This window comes from Rhinolophus sinicus, chromosome 5 (assembly GCF_057876585.1).
Source record: "Rhinolophus sinicus isolate RSI-liver-muscle chromosome 5, RSI-T2T, whole genome shotgun sequence".
NCBI lineage: Eukaryota > Metazoa > Chordata > Mammalia > Chiroptera > Rhinolophidae > Rhinolophus > Rhinolophus sinicus.
This window is the reverse complement of record NC_142505.1, coordinates 22873494-22897776: the sequence shown is the minus strand read 5'-3', so window position 1 is coordinate 22897776 and position 24283 is coordinate 22873494. Positions and strand designations below refer to the sequence as shown.

General features: G+C 40.7%; 2 protein-coding genes across 4 annotated transcripts in view; one reads left to right on the top strand and one right to left on the bottom strand.

The window, feature by feature from the left end:
- RARB (retinoic acid receptor beta) overlaps positions 1-13253 on the top strand; it is a 670351-nt gene extending 657098 nt beyond the window's left edge. For both annotated transcript variants that reach the window (XM_019745272.3, XM_019745273.3), the window contains 3 exons: positions 10182-10386; positions 11210-11368; positions 12917-13253. In XM_019745272.3, the coding sequence (XP_019600831.1) occupies positions 10182-10386; positions 11210-11368; positions 12917-13113 (561 nt within the window). In that variant the 3' untranslated portion in view covers positions 13114-13253. The remainder of the gene's footprint in view (positions 1-10181; positions 10387-11209; positions 11369-12916) is intronic.
- Positions 13254-14463: 1210 nt separating this feature from the next.
- Positions 14464-24283, bottom strand: part of TOP2B (DNA topoisomerase II beta) — a 52897-nt gene continuing 43077 nt past the window's right edge. For both annotated transcript variants that reach the window (XM_019745271.3, XM_019745269.3), the window contains exons 31-36: positions 22704-22905; positions 21653-21732; positions 20283-20393; positions 17578-17700; positions 15900-15994; positions 14464-14953 (exon numbers count right to left, since the gene is read on the bottom strand). In XM_019745271.3, coding sequence (XP_019600830.3) covers positions 14786-14953; positions 15900-15994; positions 17578-17700; positions 20283-20393; positions 21653-21732; positions 22704-22905 — 779 coding nt within the window. In that variant the 3' untranslated portion in view covers positions 14464-14785. The remainder of the gene's footprint in view (positions 14954-15899; positions 15995-17577; positions 17701-20282; positions 20394-21652; positions 21733-22703; positions 22906-24283) is intronic.

Below are 24283 nucleotides of genomic sequence, written 5' to 3'. Positions count from 1 at the left end.
GGGTAAGGACACTGTCACACCTTGTCCTCTGCAGGTCTCTGTCCCTCCCTGGTGAGGGTTTCAGGGCTAGCATGACCAGTTCTTTCTGGGGCGATTTCCTTGGGTGGGGAAGCAGCTGCCATTAGTGGTGGCAGGGATGTGTCCTGCCTGAGGGAGTGTATGTTAACAGGTCTCTGGAAGAATTGGAGGGAAGGCTGGACCCCCGGGAGGCATCAGAAAATAGGGAAAGAAAAATTAGCTGTTGAATTTCTTTAAAAGCATAGATTTTTCTTTTTATTACATCTTTCATAGCTTTGGGTATAAACAATTTTGCCAAGCAAATATACTCACTCACTATAATTAAACATACACACACACACACACACACACACACACGCATGCACACACACACTCCTACTCAGGAGGAGAGAGGACACTGAATGGGACAGTTGTGTAGGAAGCTTAATATTTATGTGTCTCTCTTTTGCAAGTTGGATCTTAGAAGGAGTGGTTACTGAGGCTAAATATGGTTATTTTTTTTTCTCATAAAATCAGAGGGTCTGGGATGAACCTAAGAACCTTCAGGGGGAAAAAAAAAGAAACATCAGAGCAGCGTGCATCTGTCCCATACCCACACCCTGTAGAGTTTGCAAACCTCAGCTCATTTGCACCTCCCACAACTCAGTGACCTGGGGATGGAGATTTAGGCCAATTTATACAGCTAAGGAGCTGGAGGCTAGGTGAGTCACCCAAGTCAGGTGCGTGCTGGAGCCAAAACTCAGGACCCACATCTTTGGACTCCAAAGCCATGAGAGGAAGTGCAGACGTGAGGGCATCAGACACATAAACAGGACGTGGTATGAGAGGTGTGGGCCACGGGGAGAGAACCAGCCAGACCACCAGAGAGGGAGTGATAGAGGCAACTTGGGTAAATCAGCAAGGATGCTAATAATGAGCTAGTACAATAATTAACTTTTTTAATGCTTTGCTCACAAGTGCTTCAAGTGCAGTGCTCCGTAGAATTTCCCCTAAGCCTCAGAACACCCCCAAGATAGGCGTGGAGACTGGAGTTATTACCACATGATTAGCGGTGCCCCATAGGCCGGGAGTGGCTGAGTAATCAGTGAGGTGATACACAGCGAGTCAATGGCTGCACCGGGAAGGCTGTGGAATCCTGACTCCCCAGCATCCCATGGCCACCCAGCAGGGCCTGGAGCCTTCCCAAAGCTCAAGCTCTGACTTTGAACCTCTGCTTATTTCTTAATCCTTTTTTTTTTGGTCTTACAATTTCTGATTACCTCAACTCTAGCCCTTTGGGAAAGATGGAATGAGAGGGATGCTTTGAGGTCCTCTAGGGAAGTGTCTTATTTCCACAGCACCACCTGCTTAATGGTCAACGTGCTGATATCCCGTCTTAAAATCTCCATCCAACCTCCAGCATCCATCTTCCCACATCTCACATTTACACTAAACTCTACCGCACTCCCCAGGTTTGCTCATGGATCTAAGAATCAGCTCTTAGTCCCTCGGTGGAGACAAGGAGAACAGGAACTAATTTCTGTGACCTTGGTCAACTTATTTAACCTCTCCAGACCTCAGTTTACCCATCTGTAAAATGGGACTACAAATCATTGAGGCATTAACAAAAGTCATTCATTACATGGGCTTAAATACAGTCATGGATTTAAGCACGGAGCATGCAATAGGTGCCCAGTCAGTGATGAAAGCAGGAACAGAGCCGACATAACCCCAGGGGGGCAATTTCAGCCTCTGTAGCAGGAGTCGGGAAATTCAACCACTCCTTCCTACCTCAGGGGGATGAGGGGTTGGGGTTAGGGTGTGATAGGCAGAGGAGGAAAAAGCCATCTCAGGGGAAGGGCAGAGGCCTACAGTCATGAGATGAAGCAGAAGGAATACTTACTTGGCCCCAGACAAGAGGTCATTTTCCAAGGATTTTTAGCAAAGGCCATTCATGGTAAGATCCTGAAAACGCACAACTTCGAAGATCATGTTTTGGATGAGAATATCAATTGGCTGAGCTGTTTAGAAGACTCCTCTTATCTAAGCCATTGATGTATGGATAGAGTGAGACAGAAGAAAACAGGAAAGACAGACAGACGCGGGCTGAGGTTATTCTCAGCCCCTAGCAAGGAAAGTCAAGGTTGTGCGTGGGTCACCGACCTTGATCTGCGGCTACCCATTCACAGCCACCAGTAGTGCGTTGTGTTATGTGTGGTTTGTCCCTGATGCTTGTTGGCCTGCAGGGCTGGCGCTGTGTTGAGAAGACGCTGTCAGGGCAGGACATGCTAGCAAAGCCCTGGGGGGAGAGTTGAATTATAGTCCAGAGGTGGGAGCCCCTCAGGAAACGGGTCCACGGGGAAGGATGGCTTTTTGCCTGCCCTGCCCACACTCCCTGCCACACCCCTCGCCGGAGGGACTTCCGTCCCAGACTCTGCTTGGTGGGGACCCTCTGCTGTGGAACCCATAGCCAGGCTTCCCTCTCGAGGCTGAGGGAAGGGGATGCTGAGGCCCAGCTGTGAGTTTCATGATTTCCCGCAGGGGCCAAGTAGCCAAAAGGTCTCAGGTAAGGTGGACCAGCTCTTCAGAACTGTTACAGGTGGCATTTTACATTCCTTTCCTCACCCACGAGCTGGGCATCCCAGGTTTATACTCAGGACAAGAGTGGTCCATCCACTGGAGTTCTGGCCTCATGTTTTCCTTCTGGCCTGCTCCTTTCTCGTCTCTGTCCCTGCCTCTCAGCTGCCTCTCCTGCAGGCAGTTAGGATCACGTCCCTCTCATTTTGAGAGTCATAGCAAATAACACTTGAGGCTCTGACCCTCTGGTTTCTCTCCTCCTTCCCTCACTTCCTTCTACAAATATTCACTGAGGATCTGCTGTGTGCCACACTCCATTCTAGGCTCTGGTAACTTATCACCGAACAAAAGAGACAAAAATCCCTGCCCTCGTGGAGCTGACCTTCCACTAGGGGGGAGACAGATGATACGCAAACAAGTAAATAGTCAATATCTGAAGTGCTGCCAAGAAAAACAGAAGCAGGGTCTGTGGCTGGAGCATGACTGACGTGGGCAGGAGTGAGGCTCTATAGTGTGGTTAGGGAAGCAGGTGATCTTTGGAGGAACGTGAATGAAGGGACAGAAAGAGCTGGAACCAGCAGAAGACACTGGTCTGAGAGGTGTGCAAGTAGAAGGAGAAAGGGGGGGGAGTACAAAGGCCCTCGGGCAGGGGAGGCCCTGGGCAGGGGAGCAACTGTGCGTGTACCTGGAGGAGAAGGAGGGAGGAGGAGGGGCTGGACCCTAGAGGAAGTGGGGCCTCAGATCCCACGTAGATTTTCATTTTCGGTGTCACAAGGAGTTCCTGGGTTTTGACCAGAGGTGAGCCATGGTCTGGCTTTTGTTTAAAATGCTCATGCTGTCTTATCATACAACATGAATAGTTATAGGTTCAAGGAAGAAATCCCACACATATTTAATGAGCACTTACTATGTGCCAGACACTGGGATATGATGGCAGAGAGGAGAGATGAGTCCTTGCCCTTCTGAAATTCACTATCCTAGAGCTTCAACCAGCGCTAGGCCTGCTCCCACTTTTACCTTCGAGCTTGTCTCCCCCACCCGCTCCTGCCCCCACATGGCTCCGCATCGATCCAGCTTCCTTTTGGCTTGCCCCAGCTGTTGATAGTACTTAATCAGTGTGGGCACTGGTCGCCAGCCTGGGTTCCAAATCTGGCTCTGCTGCTTACTAGCTGGGCGACCTTGGAAAAACTATCCCCGCTCTCTGAGCTTCAGTTTCCTCATACTGAAAATGAAGGTAATAATAGCAGCTTCCTTTCAGGGTCTGGAGGGAAGGAAATGAGTCGTGTGTAGAGGCCTTGCATAGTGTTTGGAACACTGTAGGCCTCAGTTACCTTACGTATTATTGTTAAGCCTCGCTATACCCTCCAGGGGGTTCTGTTATCCCCCGATGTGTGGCATCTTTCCCTATGGGACACATGGGGCTTTCCTGGGTCCTGCCACCCGCTGCCCGCACTTGCTCCAAGGAAAACATTCCCATGCCAGTCACAGCAGCACCTTGCAACTAGTGACGCAAAAGTGACTGCCCTGTGTGACTTCAAAACGTGATTTGTGGCTCCTGGGGTCCTGGGGTCCTCTACAGCCCCGGAAGGCCATTCCCACATGAACCTGTCCCTCCTTGCCTTCCCAGGGACTCAGTCAGACAGGACCCTAGCTGGACAGGAGCGAGCTCTGGACTGGGAGCCTCACGGCCTGAGTTCAGGCTTCTGCATTACCTCTGGCCGCCTGTGCAGTCATGAGGAGGTCCTGTGCGTCTCTACGTTTCAGCTGTCTCACCTGTGGGGGCGGAGCAATCCCCCCAGCAGTCACAGGAAGTCACTGGGAGGCAGTCAGTGTACTGGTGAAGAAGGTGGGATCTGGAGCCAGACTCCCTGTGTTCAAATCCCACTTCTAACACTTAGAAGCTGTGTGGGTTTAGGGAAGCTGTGTGACCTCTCTAAGCCTCAGTTATGTCTTCAGTGAAGCAGGTATAAAGTAGCTCCTCCCTAAAAAGGCTGTTGGGAGAGCTGATTGGGTTAATGCTTGTCAAGTATTAACTGAGCGTCGTACCTGGCCCATAGGAAGTGTTCCTTTAAATTAGCTATCAATTGCTAATTTTATCAATATTGAGTGAGTCCACATTGTCATTGTGGACTGTTGTACTGAGCTGCTGCACACACACGCGCACACACACACGCATGCACACACACACTCTGGAGCTGTGCTGTCTGTCCAATATGGTAGCTACACGCCACCTGCCACCTGTGGCAGCTGAGCATCTGACGTGTCGCTGGTCCAAGTGCTGTAATTGTAAAACACACATTTGATTTCCAAGACTGACTCTTTGAAATTGTAAAATACCTCCTTAATGATTTGTTCGTATTGATCACATGTTAAAACAAAAATATTTTGGATCTGTTCGTTTCGATAAAAATGCCATTGCATTTCAGTCCCCATGTTCCTCTTCACATTTTAAAATAATGGCTCCTAGAGTGCTGGTCGAGGAAGCAGTAACAGTGCGACAGGCTCCTGCTCCTCGCATGTGCGTGCCCTTCTCAGGAAAGGCAGGCTGGTGGCCGGTCCCACTGGGGAAAACGTTTTGTTCCCATGCGCTCCTACGGTGGGTACTACATGGGTTGCCAGGGAAGACGCCACGCACGGCTCTGTATGTGGTTATCACCTCAACATTCCCACAAGCTCTGAAGGATAAATAGTCAAATCACATCAGAATATGTCCACAAGTTGCCAAACACAATTAACGCAAAGACTCAAATTGGTGAGCAATTTGAGCTTTGCCTAAAAATTTAGAAATCCCTCGATGCCCCCCTCAGGGGGTTATGAGGTGGGAGAGATTCTGATGAGAGCAGCCAGTTCATTTATTCAGCAAATATTCATTGGCTACTTGCTGTGTGATGACATTGCCCTAGATGCTAAAGAAACAGTAGGGAGCAAGACAAATAGAGAACAGTCTCCTTCTGGGAGCTCATCTTCTAGAGTGTGATGGGTCAGTAAGCTCAGAAAGAGACAGAAAAGTGTTGTGGAGAAAATAAAGCAAAGTGAACAATGGCTCGTGCTGTGGAATACTACACAGCAATGAAAAAGAACCACTGCTACATGCACTAACCTGGGGAATCTCACAGATGTGATACGGAGTGGATGAAAGCAGACACGAGAGACTATACTGTGTGGTTCCATGTATCTAAAGTCGGGCAAAACTAATCTATAGGAACAGAGGTCAAAGGAACGGTTACTTTGGGGGAGGAGGTTTGATCGGGAGGAGCCAGGGGAGCCTGTGGGTGCTAGAACCATACATATCTTGACCTGGGTGGTGGTTACACAGCTGTACACTTAGGGAAAATGCATTCCGCTAGAGCTCTGTGCACAGCTCAAGGCAAGTATGTTGTGGTAGTTATCTGTCTCTGTGTAACAAGTTACCACAAAACTTAGCAGCTTAAAACAATAATCGTTACTGTCTCACACAGTCCCTGCAGGTCAGGACCTGACATCCCTGGGTGGCTCCAGCTCAGCGTCTCATGAGATTGCAGTCAAGATATGGGCTGAGGCTGCATCTGCTGACGGCTTGACAGGGGCTGGAGGGGCAGCTTCCAAGGAGCTTACTATGTTTGCCCAGCAAGCGAGTGCTGGGAGTTAGTGATGGAGGGCGCAGTTCCTTGCCACGTGGACCTCTCCGTGGGGCCTGCTTAAGTGTCCTTACGACATGTCAGCCGGCTTCCCCCAAGACTAGAGATTTAAGAGAGCAAGCAAGGAGGAGGCCACGACGCCTTTTCTGACCTTGTCTCCAAAGTCACACCATTACTCCCACCATAGTCTTTCATTACAGTCCAGTCACTGGCTCCAGCCCACGCTCAAGGGGAGGAGGTTGAAGCTTCATCCTTAAAAGAACTAGTGGCAACCAATTTGGGGGCATATTTTAAAACCACCATGCAAGCTATACCTCAATTTTAAGACAATGGTATGTCCTATTTCCAAATAATCATAATAAGGCAATAGGATAGGCGGTAATGGGGTTCAGCAAGTGTGTTCACTGTGCTTTCTGAGGAGGTGACATTTGAACTGAGCTCTGATAGGGAAAGTCAGCCACATGAAGATCAGGGGAAAAGCCTCAGAGGCAGCGGGAACAGCAAGTGCCAAAGCTCTGCAGCAACAATGAGTTGTTGGAGAGTCAGAAAGGGGATCGATGTGACCAGCAGTTAATGAGCAAGAAGAAAGGGGCGACCGAGGCGAGGCAGGGCAGGCCATGGAGGCCACGGGAAGAAGTTTGGATTTTAGGCTCGAAAGAGACCAGAAGCTCTTGGAGGGATTGTAACAGGGGAGGAGAGGTCTTCTCTGGTGAACATTTTGAGCAGCGTGCTCTGGCTACAAGTTCAGGAGCGGAAATCACAGGATGGTTAAGAGGCCCTCATCGGAAGAGTAGCAGTGGTGGCTTGGATTAGGGTGGTCAGATGGACAAGGAGAGAAGTGGACAAGTCCCTGGCTCTGCCTCTGGGATGTCGGGGGCCCAGATCCTCCCAGGCCTCCCGCCCCAGGCAGACTGCTCCCAGGAAGCACCCAGAAAGCAGTGGAAGGGTGCTCAGTTGTCTTTGCTGAAGGCAGGAAGAGACGTTCCCTCTCACCCAGAAGAGGACCAGGTTTGTCCACCCACAGCGCTCAGTGTCATCCAACAGGGCCCTCCTTTGGTGAGTCGGCCTTGCCTGGGCTATATTTCACCCACCTCGTGGGCCTGCATGCTCCTCTTTCCAGATGAAATACCCTCCTTTCAAACAAAGAGTGTTTTAGTTCTGGAGGAGCACGCGGTTGTTGCCACTGGCATTTGATGTCAGTGAGACAAAATGGAACTCCTCGGTTCCCCTCCGGAAGCAGGCCTGGCCAGAGCTGCAAGGAAGATGCTGCCCACTGGGCCCCACGGGGGCAGGGCTGGAGCGCAGGCTCCGATAAAAGAAGACATTGAGTATTCTTCCCTCTCAGACCACACTCCTGCCTCTCTGGACGGCCCATTTATACTTGGTTTGGGTTTGGGGCTTTCTAGGGAAAGACGCAACAGGACATAGTTTAAATGCTTCATCAGAATCCAAATATTTTCCAACTTTTAAGGAGGAAAACCATTCCGAAGAGAATAGTATGAAGGAGACGTTTGTGCCCTGCAGTTTGGACTTGCATCTCTAAATGAGCTGTTGATGCTTGCAAATGTCTAAATCGTGGCCTCCTGCAATTTCTTTCTGACAAATGCCTGGTTTGTCTCATTCGTGCAAGGACAGACCTGTTGCATTCACATACTGGCAGTGCACTGAAGCTGCAAAGACTTACTTAGAACCTATTTGATTCCAAACTGGAAACGTGTCTGGGGATTTTGAGCCCAGAAATGCTGAGCTTACTACTTTGCCCATCACGTGACAGCTCCCTACATAGGCAGTACTTCCCGGCATTTCTCCGGGTGGTTGAAGGAGCAGTGGACTGGGCATTAGGAGCCCTGCCTTCTGCCCTGGCACCATTACTTGTGTGATCTTGGGCGCACTTCGCCTCCCAGCGCTTTCAGTGGGATGTAAAGCTTATACCCAATGACCCCTGGTTTCCTCTGCTGCGCTGACGTTGGGAATGGCTTTAGACTATCAGCTATCAAGATAAAGTGCAATAGGTCAGCCAGTCAGGGACTCGGAGGAGATGGCTGGCCTGGCTCAGAGAGCTCCCTGGGCTACTAGCTGAGAGGTGAAAATGACCACCCAGCCGAAGAAGAGGAATCTTTGTGATGCTTTGATAGCCACTTGCATTCATGATAGGGGGCTTTCCAGATCATACAAATAGGGACAGTAAGGAGTTTGGGGACATGTCCTGATTTACGTATGAAGTAAAGTTTGTAGAAGTTGCTATTTCCAGGCCACAGGCCCTATGCTCCTAGGTACCAGGTAAGTCACAGTGGACAGCTCTGCAGGCTGTGCACTGCACAAAGGCACCCAGCCCAAGAGAAGTGAGGCTGATATCTAATGGGCCATCACACATTAGAGAGGCATCTAAGTTTGGGTGAAGAGGAATTAGGCCACTTTGGGGCAGAGGTTAAGTACACAGACAGTGGAGACTGATGACAGATCATGCCACCTACTATTTATGACATCGGACAAGCTATTTGGGTTTGTTTCCCCTTTTATAAAATGGGATAATAGTAAGGGGAAATAGTAAGACCTAACTTGTGGGCTGATGAAATAATTAAGTAATATATAGAAACATGTAGCATGGTAGCTGACATGTAGTCGGCGATCAGTAAAACATTAGCTATCATTCTGTGTTGGAGGTGACACATGCTAATTGTTCACCCTTCCCCTCTCAGGAGGTCTTCTTCTCACCAAGAAAACATTGGAGTCAGACATTTTTGGTAACTGGGCACCAGCATCTGAGGGAAAACTCTGAGCTCCCTAATCTACTGGGCTATTCACATCTGTCCCGGCAGGATTCATTTCTCTCTGTGCTTCAAGCAGCTCTGAGCCTTTTTCAGAGGGAAAAGTCGAGTGTGGAAACCTGGTTGGCGAAGAGGCCCTTCATGGTTGTTGGTGCAGAAATGTGCTTGTGGGTGGAGAAGTGCTCTTTAATGCATGGAGCTCCACACAGGCACAGCGTTAGGGTTGATCGGGCAATGGGAACAGCTGCTGGGGTTGCCTGCATGCAGAAGGAAGGCAGTTGGAGTTTGTCATGCTCTGAGCAAGGCACAGCTCAGGGAGCAGGCAACTCCTTGGCAGCAGGTGTCCTCGGGTGGCATTCAGGGCATGGCAGGTGGGATTGGGAGACTATCACAGCGTGGCCCAGGCTTCTCGTCTATAGAAATTCGACACATACATTTGGGCTTCGATGAAACGCCGCCTCTTCCCCACGAATCTGCTCTTGAGTCCTCCTGGCTGTATTTGAGCTTTCCTTCTGAACGCCCCAGCTCCTCGCGGGTTCTACTCTTGCTCCTTGTTTATAGTTGTCTTGGAACTGTGTGGTCAGAGGCATCGTGGAAGAGGGAGCCTAACTCGGGTTTGAATCAGATGTTAACTGTGTGACATGGGGCACATTGCTTAACCTTTCTGAGCCGTCAGTCCCTCATCTGTAAAATAAGAAAAATTCACTTTACCAAGTCATTTGAAAGACTGATGTAGGGCTTATGTGACATTTGACATACACCAGGCATTAAATCAATGGTAGATATTGTTCTTTATTATTATTACTATTACTATTATTAAATTATTATGTAGGCTGTTAGCTCAGGAAAAAAGGGAGGATAGAGTCTTATTTGTTTATCCCCAGCACCTGGCACAGTGCCTGGGACATAAGTAGGTACTCAGTAAATGTTTGCCTCGGATAGATTACTTTTAGCACAAACAGATATTTCTCAAAATTTCTTGTGTCCTATTTATTATTCCCTAAAATAACTTTAACCTGTGTTTTGACTGCTTACTCTTTTAATGAAGGAGCTGGAGAAGACAGTCAACTTCTCGGAGGAGGGCAGAGTGCCTCCTGTGATGCAAGAGCTCCTCAGAAACCCTCCCGTTATCTCCTGCCTGGATCTGATTGATGCCATCAGGACAGCCTGGCTTTGATGACCCATCAAACCTGTGTTTTTGTTTTTTGTTTCTTTCTTCCAGATTCTTAGAATTTGCACCAGGTATACCCCAGAACAAGACACCATGACTTTTTCAGATGGCTTGACCCTAAATCGAACTCAGATGCACAATGCTGGATTTGGTCCTCTGACTGACCTTGTGTTCACCTTTGCCAACCAGCTCCTGCCTTTGGAAATGGATGACACAGAAACAGGCCTTCTCAGTGCCATCTGCTTAATCTGTGGAGGTACCAACTACCTAGAAAACCTTCGTGAGATTCCATGAAGAACAACTTATACTTGTAATTTATGGGAAATTCCTCATCTCCATTTTGGAGTTATTTTGCATGGGAAAAGACATGTGAATAAAGCCCTGCATGCATGGTTGGGGTTTGTTGCATTGTTCCATAGTTTTAAGTTAAAGGTATTTGGGATTCTTCTGATCTGAAATACCAAAATGCTATTTCTCCAATTGCTACAGGTATTTTTTTTTTTTCCAAGGGAGGATCAGACTATAGTAAAATAAATCACCTAGGGACATTTTAATAATGATCCAAGGGATTTGCATGTACTGTTTGCTAATTTAGTGGCTGGGAATACAAGTCACTGGGCTGGCCAACCCTTGGAGAACTGGGATAAAATACAGCTTTCTTCTTTGTAGTGACCCCTACTGGCTCACAGGAAGCCGAATCGTAAGTGGTTAAAAAGTAATGGCTTTAATTAGGGGGCCCATTTACCTTGCTTTTATAACCATCTTGCTCAAGGTTTTAATTCAGCTCAGTAGCGACACCTCCTGGTCATGAGAAGTAATTATTTCCCTAGGACAAAAGCAACCGGCCATCAAAATCTGCTTTTGGCCAACAAGGGGGACAATCATTTTCAACTATCACTGCTTAAAGCAGTTGCATTTATCTTCAAATTTGTATATATGATCAAGTCATCAAATTAATAAAGTTATAGTAGAGTAGGAACAAGGAAGATGGGAAATGGAAAGAAACCCTCTAGCCTGGAAAGTGTATAATTCTTTCTGTCCTGATACCAATTGTTTAATATTTTGTTTCTGGTATCTAGATCGCCAGGACCTTGAGGAACCGACAAAAGTAGATAAGCTACAAGAACCATTGTTGGAAGCACTAAAAATTTATATCAGAAAGAGACGACCAAGCAAGCCTCACATGTTTCCAAAGATCTTAATGAAAATCACAGATCTCCGCAGCATCAGTGCAAAAGGTATGTCTTTAGAGCCTGTGTATATTCACAAAGTGGACTTGCAGTCCTGACCAGGTCGCATTGCTGTTTTAAACCCGATATTTTAATTCAGGTTGTTTGATAATACCTTTTTGTTGTTTTTGTTTACGAATTCATTTCTCATTGAAATCAAAAGGAATTAAATAGTACCCACCACTTTAAAAAAAAAACACAAAAAAATACCCCTCAAATTTGACCTTACTCAATGACTTTAGATGATGAGCTTTAAAATCCAGATGACTAAGGACTCGAAAAACTTTTCAAGAGAACGTACTGTATGGCAGACTTTTAAATTTTCTAGTTTTATACATTTCATTCCAGCTCTCCACACATGCTCTGGTTTATGTAAACTTGACTCGTTTTTCCTGAACATGAAAACACCAAGAAAAATGAATAATACTTAGGGTAATTGGTATTGGTTAAGTTTCTCTCTCCATCAACGTAGCCATTGGTCTCTCGTGTATAGGCAGATTGACTTCTGCACTTCTAAGCGAAGGAATTCTTGCCTTCCTGAGAGGTATATTCTTTACCTAGTAATTTTCAGTTTATGTGGCAATCTGAGCAATTACAAGAAGTGCCTAGAGCCATATCACAGTTGAGCGTTAGAGCTGGGTTTTTCCTGTGTAGAGAAAAACTTAGCAGCCATCCCTGGTACCAAATGTTGTCATTCCCCCTCCCCATAGCCTGCTCTGTCCCTAAGAACCTTGGTGAGCCAAGGAGCAAACTCCACATTTCAGAAAGTGCTTAGAAACACAGTGAACTTGTTTGACAGTCTCAATCCTTGATCTCTTTCCTTCTAAGAAGTTTCTTCAGTGAGACCTGAGTTCATCCCTGGCATGAGATTAAGAATAGAGGCAAACATAGATACCAGTGCGAGACCGTTGTACCTATGTCTTTGATTTTGAAACAATGAGGCTGTTTAACTTAACACAGTCATTCCCTATCTTTAACTAGACCAGTACTAATAGAATTTACTGTGATTATGGAAATATTCTATAAACTGCATCATGCAATACAGCAGCCACTACCCACATCTGGCTCTACAGCACGTGAAATGGGGCTAATGCAACTGAGGCACTGTTCTGATTATACTTAATTTAAAAAAAATTAACTTTAAATCGCCACGCATGGCTACTGTGTTGGTCAAGTAGCCATCCAGTTAATAATCTCCGTACATTTATTACTCAAATCACTTCCTCCGTTTGTTGATTCCTGGTATCCTTTCAACTGTTTCATTTCTAAGATACTCTTTTTGGTCTTTTATTAGGAACTTCTGTTTGTAAATTAGGTTAAGTAAATATATATTGATATTGTTTCCTGAAACTAATGGAATTGTCAAATTTAAACATGTCACATTGCTGCAGCTTTTCTATAGATCAAGTAAAAATAGTTTAACGTGGTAAAAATCAGGAAAGGCTCTGGGAAGCACTGGTAACAGTTTTCACCCTTGTTAAAGTGCATGAAAGTTGATCCTTAGTTATTCAGCTTAACTCCATCTCTCTACCAGATTCTATTATCTCTTTTTAAAAGGTGCAGAACGTGTAATTACCTTGAAAATGGAAATTCCTGGATCAATGCCACCTCTCATTCAGGAAATGCTAGAGAATTCTGAAGGACATGAACCCTTGACCCCAAGTTCAAGTGGGAACACAGCAGAGCACAGTCCCAGCATCTCACCCAGCTCAGTGGAAAACAGCGGTGTCAGTCAGTCACCACTGGTGCAATAAGACACTTTCCAGCTACTTCAAACATTCCCCAGTACCTTCAGTTCCGGGATTTAAAATGCAAGAAAAAAAAAAAACATTTTTACTGCTGCTTAGTTTTTGGACTGAAAATATATTAAAACTCAAGAAGGACCAAGAAGTTTTCGTATGTATCAATATATACTCCTCATTGTCTAACTTACCTAGAAGTACAAACTTTTTAAATTCTAAAAAATCAGCCATTTCATGCAACCAGAAACTAGTTAAAAGCTTCTATTTTCCTCTTTGAACACCCAAGATTGCATGGCAAAGACCCAGTCCAAATGATTTCACCCCTGGTTAAGTTTCTAAAGACTTTGTACATACAGAAATATGGCTCTGTTCTTTCTATACTGTATGTTTGGTGCTTTCCTTTTGTCTTGCATACTCAAAATAGCCAAGACACCAAGGTTATGAAACAGACTACTGTACGTGTCCAGCTAAGAAAGATTCAAAAAGATAACTGTCTTGCTTTCACAGAATAATCAAGACATCAAGGTAAGGAAATGGGACTACTGTACGGTATGATAAGATAAGGCTAAAGATATTCTAATTTAGTTAGTATGGAAGCTTGTCCTTGCTCTTTTGATGCTCTCAAACTGCATCTTTTATTTCATGTTGCCCAGTAAAAGTATACAAATTCACTGTACTAGCAGAAGAGAATTCTGTATCAGTGTAACTGCCAGTTCAGTTAATCAAATGTCATTGTTCAATCGTTAATGTCACTTTAAATTAAAAGTGGTTTATTACTTGTTTAATGACATAACTACACAATTTTTTTAAAAAGATACATTTTTACAGTAATGATAGCCTCCAAGGCAGAAACACTTTTCAGTGTTAATAAGTTTTTGTTTACCTATTCACAAGCCATTAGGGAAATTTCTTGGGATAATTAGCAGGCTGGTCTACCACCTGTACCATGTAACTCTAGTGTCCTTCCTGACTCATGCCTGGTACTGGGTTTTTCCCAGTCTTCTTGATGCCCAGGGGGAACCGTAAGTCCCAAAGGCATGGGCAGATAATCTGCACCCTTTGACCTTGTTCAATCACTATGAAGCAGAGTGAAAGCTGTGGTAGAGTGGTTAACAGATACAAGTGTCAGTTTCTTAGTTCTCATTTAAGCACTAGTGGATTTTTTTTTTTTTATATTAGCAAGTCTGTGATGTACTTTCACTGGCTCTGTTTGTACATTGAGATTGTTTAACAATGCTTTCTATGTTCATATACTGTTTACCTTTTTCCATGGAGTCTCCTGGCAAAGAATAAAATATATTTATTTTAAAGGTGTGTGGGACCTTTCACTCAACTTTCATTTTCAGTAAAGAGACAAGAGAAAACAGTTCCATTTTTAATGTTTAAATTTCATTTCAAAAAGCAGGTCTTTAGTCTGCAATCATGACAATTAAAATCTGTGCTAATGCACGGCAGTCTATAACAATACTACAAGCCAATCAGACAGTACATGACATTTCAATGAGTAAAAAAGAGCATAAAACTGTATGTGTAAGAACAAAATGTTAAAAGGCCTACCACAATAAAAAACCATCAATTACATTATCACATTAAAATAAGCCAGATGTACAAAAGTCTGAGACAGGAAAGACAAAAGGACAACACAAGTTATCTGTTGAAAAATGTTTCTGTGCTCTTTGGGCACTTAATTAAACATTGCAAAATCAACATCTTCTTCTTCATCAGACTCGGCAAAATATTTTACTTCTTTCCTAGCCCGACCAGTCCGTGGCAGAGAAGGTGGTTCAGAAGCGAAGTCTGATGGGAAGATGTCCATATCGGAATCCTGATCAAAAGATGTTTTCTTCGGTTTCTAGACATTTTTTAAAAAACAATAGATTTAAAACCCCAACGTTAAGAAAATAAATAAAGACTCATGCTAAGAAGAATTCTCATTCCTTCCACTTCACTTGCATTTGGGAATTATAAATAATGGTGCTTTTAAAATCAGAATTGTAATGCTATTAATAACAAGTATAAGACCAGTTATCTAACTTTTATGAAGGAAAAAAGGATTAAGTATAATAATTTGCCACGTTGGTGATCTTGTATTACTTATCACCATTTTTATTTCTTTCAGAATGTATATATTACCCAGCAAATATGCACAATGCCCAGATTGGTATAAATTCAAATTGTCTAATTTGTAAGTATCTATCAATTCATGAGAGGAAAACAAGACTCATGCACAGTATGTAGAGCACACAGTGTTTATAAACATGTAGGAAGAGTCACCAGAGATGTAGAAGACTGGATGGAAGAGGTCAGTATGAAAAGCACCATAAAGCTAAAATCATCTGTTTGTATTTTAAGTTTTAATGGGAGAGAGAGAAAAAAGGGGGACATTTGATATTATTAATTTATCTAAAAGAGATAGTGTACTTCTGGAGAAGGATCAGATTAATAGGGAAAATGATCCACAGTCAAATGAATTCAAGTTAAAAAAATAAAATTATCCCTCGTCAAATACAGAAATAGCCTTTCTTTGGTCTGAAAAAATATTTCAGACAGGTAGCATATAATTTCCACTGCTTATTGGATGAAATACTCTTAATTAAGGATTTTCTATTCTTTCATCCAAGAAATAGTCCTGATTATATAGATTTAGACTTGGATCATTATTTAACCATATACAAGCGCCCTAAGGATAAAGGATGCTAGGTTTAAAGCTGTTACAAGACATTATAGTAATAAGAGAACTAAGTTAGTTATAGATCATCTTAAATAAAACGCTGCATTACAAAGATGCTTATGATTACCTTGCTTGGTGGTTTGGATGTTTTCCTGCCAGGGTTATAATCACCTTCATTTTCAGAACCAGATGCTTTCCTTTTCTTTGCCCCCCGGCCTTTACCTTAAAATGATACAAAGCATTTTTTCCCAAGGTTAAGTGCAATATAAAAAGGTAAAAACATTGTACTTCTTTGGCATCCCCAATCAGTACTGTAATCCTGATCTTGTAATGTGAATGATGTAGAAACAGTCTGACAGCATCATTTCAGTTCTGGAGTTGACATGAGTAAAGTATTTCACAAATACATTTAAACTAATTGGAAGGTCCTCATGACCAATTTTAATGACCAAGCCCCTGATACACAATAGAAAATATTTGCATTTTGTACGTGTCATCCTTGGGCCTGAAAGGAAATATCTCTTAGAAGAGTGTTTTTAAATTGAATGTGATGGAAAAAAAATTAGTTTCTAGCATGTCATAGACCAATACTTTTAAAAATATAATTTAAATATGAACTACTAGAAAAGTAATAACATACTTTCTTATTAATGCAATTTAGATAAAGGTTTGAATCCTTACTCTAAATTTTACTTATTACACATTAATAACAACCAATTGCAGATACCATTTTTAAGTAGTATAGTCTTAGAATAAACCCTCTAGTATTACTCAGGAAATAATCTGTCAAATTCATACTCCTTCTTAGACCTAGAATTATCACATATAGCATTTTTTTTTTAAATTTTCATCTACCTAACGTCTTATTCTCATCATTGGAGGAGGAAGAGAAAAAGGTAGTATTTAAATGTTCTCCATCCTACAGTGATGCCAGTGAGTGAAAGAAAATTGAACTAAATTGCAATTCTAAATTTTGAAGAATTCCTTAAGAACTACGACCAACTAGATTGTATTGGTAAGAAAAGATAGCCTCAATGCTCTTGGGATGTCATATTTGATTAAATAAAGCAATGAAATGGCACTTTTGTATTTAAAACGTTTCAAACTATGTACACCATAAGTACCGACCTCCCCAATCACTGTTTCTTTTACACCCCCCTATTCTCCCTTGTTTCCCTGTAGGTCTGTATCTCCTTATCCTAACTGCTACTTTAAGAAATAAATACATTGATAATATCTGTCAGTTGGATAAAAGGTTTGAACAGCTACCCTTAGAGAAAATCATGTCTTACGTATTTGTTTTTAAAGCATCTGTAAGGACATTCTAGGTTCTGAAGGCAAAGGGGGGGTCCCAGAGAGTAGAACAGGTGCTGATGCCCTTGCAGGGCCGAGCACAGCAACTTTACTTCCCAGATAAGCAAAAAGCTCTGGTCTAAGAGTCCTAGCTCCAGTCTACTCCAGTCATTGTCACACATCAGCTAGTGAAGAGCCCACATCTACCTTTTCAATAATTAGTTATTAAACAACTAGCCCACCCCCACCCCGCGCACATGGCGGTCTCTGAACCATTCCTAGATATGCAAATTGCTTACTTAACCCCTTTGAGTCTCGATTTCTTGACCTGTAAAACAAAGCGACTGGACTAAATTGCTATACTTCCTTTGGACTGATTCTTAGATACATTGCTTATTGAGGAATAAAGCAATTTAAAATATGTACCCAGTCTCTTTAAATTCAATGAGTAGAAGACACTAAATATTTTCCACATGGCGTATGCTAGAGAGTTATACAAAGACAATGCTCACCTTTTGGTGTTGTAGTCTTCTTTGGAATGCCAAATTCTGAATCTGAGTCAGAGTTTATAGTCTCTATTTTCTTCTGTTTGGGGGTTCTCTTGGGCTTAGGGGTTGTATCTGAAGATGGTTTTCCTATTAAGCAAATTTCCATTTCTTAAAACAATGTAATATACTTACCAAGAAACCAAGCTGAAGTGAGTCCTATAACAATGGCAGTTGTTACAGATGATATGAAATTGAGTACCTTAAGTAATAAAATGGCTTCTCTCCACTTGGTGTCAATGTAAAGACAAACAGTTTCTCATAGATGATGAAATGCTTTTTATTTAAGTATGTATAATTTGCCCTTTGATAATTCAAGTGAGATATTTTAAATAAGGGCCATTAAAATGAATTAAGCAGTAACTTTTAAAAAGCAGTAGTAAAAATGTAATATAGTCAAGACAAAAAACACATCTGACATATTAATTATAACCCAAGTATAACCACATATTAAGTTCTAACTTAATAAAATATTTTAGAGGAAAAAAAACATTTTTATGGGACCCTTGAATACCATGAACAGAAACAATTCACTTCCATGCAAAAGATGAAATACAGACATGCACTTTTATGTGGAAAGAAATATGAAAAGTCTAGAAAAGCAAGAAATAGACCCAAAGGCATTTGTTTCGATGAATTTTGTTTTAAAAATAGACCTTGTTTTTCAGCTCCAGTTACAGTCTATGTGAAAACTGAGTATCACTAATCACTTGTGTGATTAGTAAAACCTAATTTGAAAAAATATATATTTATTGAATTAACCACAGACTTTTCCATTAAAAAACAACAACAACAAAAACCATGTTAATTCTATGGAAAATGTATTCCCAGTCTCAATTTGAGATGCTAGAGCTAAAGCCCCTCATTAGAACTATAGGGGCAGCCCACCCTCTTGTGGCAGCGGCAATCACAGATCTGGGGTCCTTTCCCGCTCTTGGGTTCTCACGCCTAAGCACAAGAGCTCCTAGCAGGAGTATGGGCTTGACTTAGCAGGGTGTTCTAGGGATTACTTTTTTTCCTTCAGAAGAGTTTCCACGCTTGCAGTGTTAGGTGGCACTTTCAACTCTACTGGGCCAATTGGTCAGCTGAGTACTATGAGTGGCCTTTTTGCTGTAAACTTATGGAGCTACAGAATTTAACTTGTATAATAATTTATGTAACTTGAAGTTAACATATACGATCCCTCCGATGGACATGATGCATCCTCTCCTTGAAATGATATTTTGTGGAAACTGTATTTTTGGAGGAAGGCTGAGGACTTGCTGGGGTCCCTGAAATCACACTACACAGGCATCACCCTGTGTCATCAAATGACACAGGCTAATTCAGCTACTGGTCAAACAACCAAATAAGACCGGTGTTTTGATATGCTATCCTTTTAGTCAATGCTAACCTCTAACTCATTAGGTTAAATAGGAATGAACAGCTTGATGAAGGAAACATGTTGATATGATGAAAGAACAGATATGGCTCTTAAGTTTTCAGGATGGTTATAAGATGTTCATATGAAGATGATTAAAAAAAAAAAAAAAAGATGCTTAAAGGGTAATTATAGGGCCTGTCTTGGTTTGAGTTCCCCAGAAGCAGAACCTACCTGATCCTAAGACAAAGACTTAAGTACAAGTATTTACTTGGGAGGTAAAGAAAAGGGAATAAAAAAATCAGACAACAAAGAAAGGGCGCCAGTAATGGGTAAGTTATAGTAAGCCTGTCACCCTCTGGGAGCCAGTGTAAAACATATCCCAGAGGGGCAAGAACACTAAGATATTTGCAGACCACCTTTCCTCAATCACCTGGTGGCTGGGCATGGGGAAATGTTATTATCCCAGCATAGCAACAAAGAAAAAGTCCTGAGGCAAAGAAATGTAGACACTGGCCCATGTGCACTAAAGTGGTAAAGGCAAAGGGATATAGGTGGGACACTCAATGTGTTGGCTAGACAGGCTCCTATAGCCAACCAATTTGTCACCACAGTCCTAGTACATTCAGAATAAGTAGGGACTTTTATAGTTGTTCTGCTACAATTCACACATGTGTGTCTATAATGGTATTGTCTGTTGTGCATTTTTAAGATCCTGAAGGGACAGTTTATACTGTTTGTTTACTTGCTGTGTAAGTAGCAATTATCTTTTAAACACAAAGCACTAATACTGAGCGCCTTCAAAAACACCAAGGTATGTACCTTGGTATTATTAACAGATTCATGAATCAACTCAGTGTTTCTTGGGCAATCTAAGGTTATGGAAAAGAAAGAAGCTATATGACTCACAAAGAAAAAGAAGACCTCAACTGAACTGACCAATCATTCCACATGAGGAGTTAAGGCATGACCTATATAGATAACACAGTCAGGCTGCTAGCAATACAAAATTTTATACTACTTTGCAGTCAAACAACTACAAAAGAGCTTTACTAGAAAAGCTATCATTAGTATCAATGCATGGAATTACTTTACAATTATAATAGCTTTAAAATAAGGTCTTAAAATCATTTTAATAATTACCTTACATGGTTAGAAAAAAGGAGGGATTCTCCTTATAAACATTTATACTTTAAAACTACATTCTAAAGAAATCCTAGTTCAAATCGTTTCAAATTATATTAAATCTTTACCATCAACTAGCTCTACGTGGTTTATGCAATACTTAACAAAATCAAATACAAGTACATACCCTTTTTAGCAGCTACTGTTTTACTTGGAACTTTATCTGTTTGTTTCAGACCAAATGATGGTGAAAAAACAGAAGCAGAATCTTCTTCATTACTGTCAAATTTAGCTGAATCTAAAAATCACAAAGCTTTTTTTCAGTAAAGAGATTCTATAAAAACCACTTTATAGTTAAACTTTTATTCTTTTTACTGATGACTTCTCTTTAGCTAGATAATTGACCTTGCAAGTTTCTATTTTCTGATCATATAATCCACAATATACAAATAGCTGAAAATAAAAAATATAACAATGTTATATTTCAAAAATGTTAACTGTGTTATAAAACAATATAGAAATGAGTAGGGTAATGAAGTTTCTTAATAGTCCCAAATGTTAATCATTTAAAACTTCACTGATCAATTCAAAAATACATACTGATGATTTATTTTAATCTGATACATGAAAAAGCTCTCACTGTGGTTATTTTAATATCTACACATCTGAGGCTATTAACCATTTCAGGAATATAAGTGATAATAGTCAAATCTACGAGAGTACTAAACTAATCTTTGTAGATCAATTTTAAATCACTGAAGATGAATTTAAAAGGCATGTAGGCTCACCTTCAGTTTACTTTCACACTCAAATTAATCAAATCCTCCCTCCCTCTCTCCCTCAAAATCAAAACAGCGACTCAGAATGGCTACTTAGGTATAAGTGATAGTTTTATATAACTGTTCTGACCTGCTGTCAAAATGCATATCTATCTATATGTATAGAACATGTACCAGATCTATGTATGTCTATCTACATGTATGTATTAAAAAATGCAAGACAGTGAATCAATTTAGTCTAACTAGATCGTTTTGACCTTAAAAATTCCACACTCAAAAACATAGGGAATAAAAAATATACACCCTGAGTAAAATTGCTTCTATGAAAGTTTTAGGCTTTTAGCTACTAGGGTTTAGTAAAACAAATCTGCATATTGCTATCCTTGTAGTTGTAAAACAAATAAAAAAACTGTCATATACATTCACGTTGCTATGAAAATCAAATTACAATCTTCCAAAATTTCTTTCTATATTGTTTTTCATTAAAACACTACAACCACATTACACTCCCTACACAGATATAGGTTAGCATATGTCTATCTACTTAAGTGCTTCCATAATGCTTATTTTGATCAAGTAGTTGGGAACAAACTCAGGAGAAATAAACTTTATTACATTGAGAAAAATTCGGAAAGAAGGTAAGTTATCTACTCACACACACACAAAAAAAATCCTGAAATTAAATCATGACCTAATGATTTATCTACTGTTTTTAATTCTCCACTAAAACATAGCAATAATACAATAAGTAACCAATGAAAAAACTAAATGAGCATACCATCTTCTGACTTCTGAGAGTATGAAGGAAATGAGAAAAGATTCCCAAAATCCTGACCTTTTTTGTCATGCGAAGATTTTCTATTAGAAAGAAAAATCAAATACCACAATTTAAATACCTGGTTTCAACCTTGATAAATTATATGTGATATGTACTGCAGGATTATAATCACAGAACAAAATTTTGTTCTCTCATTTGTTTCTCTCTGTTAAAGACAAACTCTTTTTTTCTCTCTCATATGCAAAAGTGTGCGTACACACACACACACACACACACACACACACACACACACACACCCCCAAGCCAATGATTTAATATAAGAGAATGGCAAGAGACAGTTATTCAAAATATCACTAAATTAAATTTTATGGTTGACAGAACCAGAATTTAACATCAGTAATTTATTAGTAAAAGTCTAAGGAGAATGTCAGAATCTCCATCAAAGTAGGCAATAATCCTGTTTCTGATCCCAGACTACATGTGATAAAGTACTTTTTTATAATAGATTGTAAAATACTTCCCTGAAAAATCTGAAATAGTTCACACACTTCGTATCTTACATGATAGTGTTCACACTCATAAGAGGCAAATCAACCAAGGCTAAAGCCAGGGAAAAAAGCTAAATTTCCGAACAAAGATTTAGTAACTTTTCTCTGAACCAGGGTCTGTGATACTATGTCCCCTAGGCCTGCTGCCTATTTTTTGTAAATAAAGTTTTATTAGAACACAGCTACACTAGTTCTTTTACGTATTGTTTATGGCTGCTTTCCTGCTGCAATGGCAGCATTGAGTAGTTGTGGCAAAGACCATATGGCTTGCAAATCCTAGTATATTTATTATAGAGCCTTTTATGGAAAAAATTTTGCCAACCCATGCTCTAAACTATAGCAACAATTATGTAAAGCACTGCAATATTAACCAAATTTATTGCTTCATGAGGAGGACTTTACCTAGAATAATAATTTCTTAGAGTTTACTGTTAAGATCTTTGACAGATGCCTAATCAACTAACTGTACCATATAACTGAAGAGTAGTTGTTTCATTACTTACTCTGGAGTAGCTTTTGATTTGCCTGGTGAAAATGTATATTCATCTTTATCTAAGCCATCTGAAGGAACAAATTCATCTTCCCCATCATTTGTTATGGGAGACGCTTTAACTTTTAGTTCCTCTAAATCATTATTGTCATCATCATCATCAGCATCATCATCTTCTTCTTCTGAGAAATCAAATGTGTACTTAGGCCTTTCAGCTAGGAGAAAAATGAAAGTGAATGTTAAAATCAAATCCAGCTTTATTCACATAAAATATGATGAATAATGCATTTGAAAAATATTCCAGCTATCACTAAAAATACACAAGGGAAAAAAAAGAGACAAGCATTTAGAGAATAAAAGCCAACAACTTTGGCCTCAGTTATTCTGACTGTTAACATCCATCCTGTACTTCCCAGGAGGCTATGGGGTAATGCTCGTATGTTAGGAGAGCATATACTGGTGAGGTTATTAGAATGTTGCTTATCATACTTAAATATTTCTCAGAAACAGGGAAGTAGTCATTATGGACACTGTAAAAGTAATTAGTAATATAATTTGTTCAACTACAAAAGGCAAATTTTTCAGGCCTTTAGAAAGTGCTAATCTTTCTCTTATCCTCTTGCATAAAAACTTCTATCTTCTATTCATGGTAGTTTTTCTATGACATAACAGAGTAATTTTTCCGATGAATGAGAAAAAAAAACCAGATAAGACCTCAGTATATTAGCAAAACAATAATTTAATATAATGTACAAAAAGGTACCAACTATGGGGAAAGACACGTCAGCATAATACAAGTAAGTCTTATTATAATTTCTAGCCTATGCTATGAAATAAAATTTAAAACTCATTTCAATGCTATGTAATTTTTTACTTCATTTTAGATATATGGAAAAAGCCTAAATACACTTTTGAAGCATTTAATAAATTAATTTTCATGTAAGTTAAATTGCACATGTTAAAAATTCACATATATTATACTACCTATGCACATTAGGAAAAGAAATGCAATCATTTTGTCATTACAAAACCAAAGAACTTAAAAAATATCTCCCAGAATTAACCATAATGCTTTATCATTCATTTTAAGTAAATTAGGAATTAAAATTTGAAAACAATCTATAAAATAGGACACTCATCAGTTTTTAATTATTTCAAGACTTCAAATTAATGAATATTCAGAAAGGATCAAATCACATGCTTAACCACAATATATAATAGCAAAATGGGATTCTGCAGCCTAGCTCTATCACTGCAATTATCTAAATCATGCTATGTACATGGAATCAGACTCCTAACGTAGGGGAACATTTTACATGATACAAGGGGTAGAACACTAAACAAAAACAAAACTATAAAGTGCTTCTATTGATCCATCACTCTTGGTATACTACCGAAGTACATTTTTTATCAAAAATCTTCAAACTATGGAGGGAACATAACCCAAACTTTATAATAAACTTCAATGATTCATTTTAGAGAAATGTGTTTTATGTCCAATTTTGCTAGAAAAGATCATTCTGTAAAGCAATTTTTTTTTTGTCTTCTTGAACTGTAACTTCTGAAATACTAATGGTTTAGTATAGTACTTTA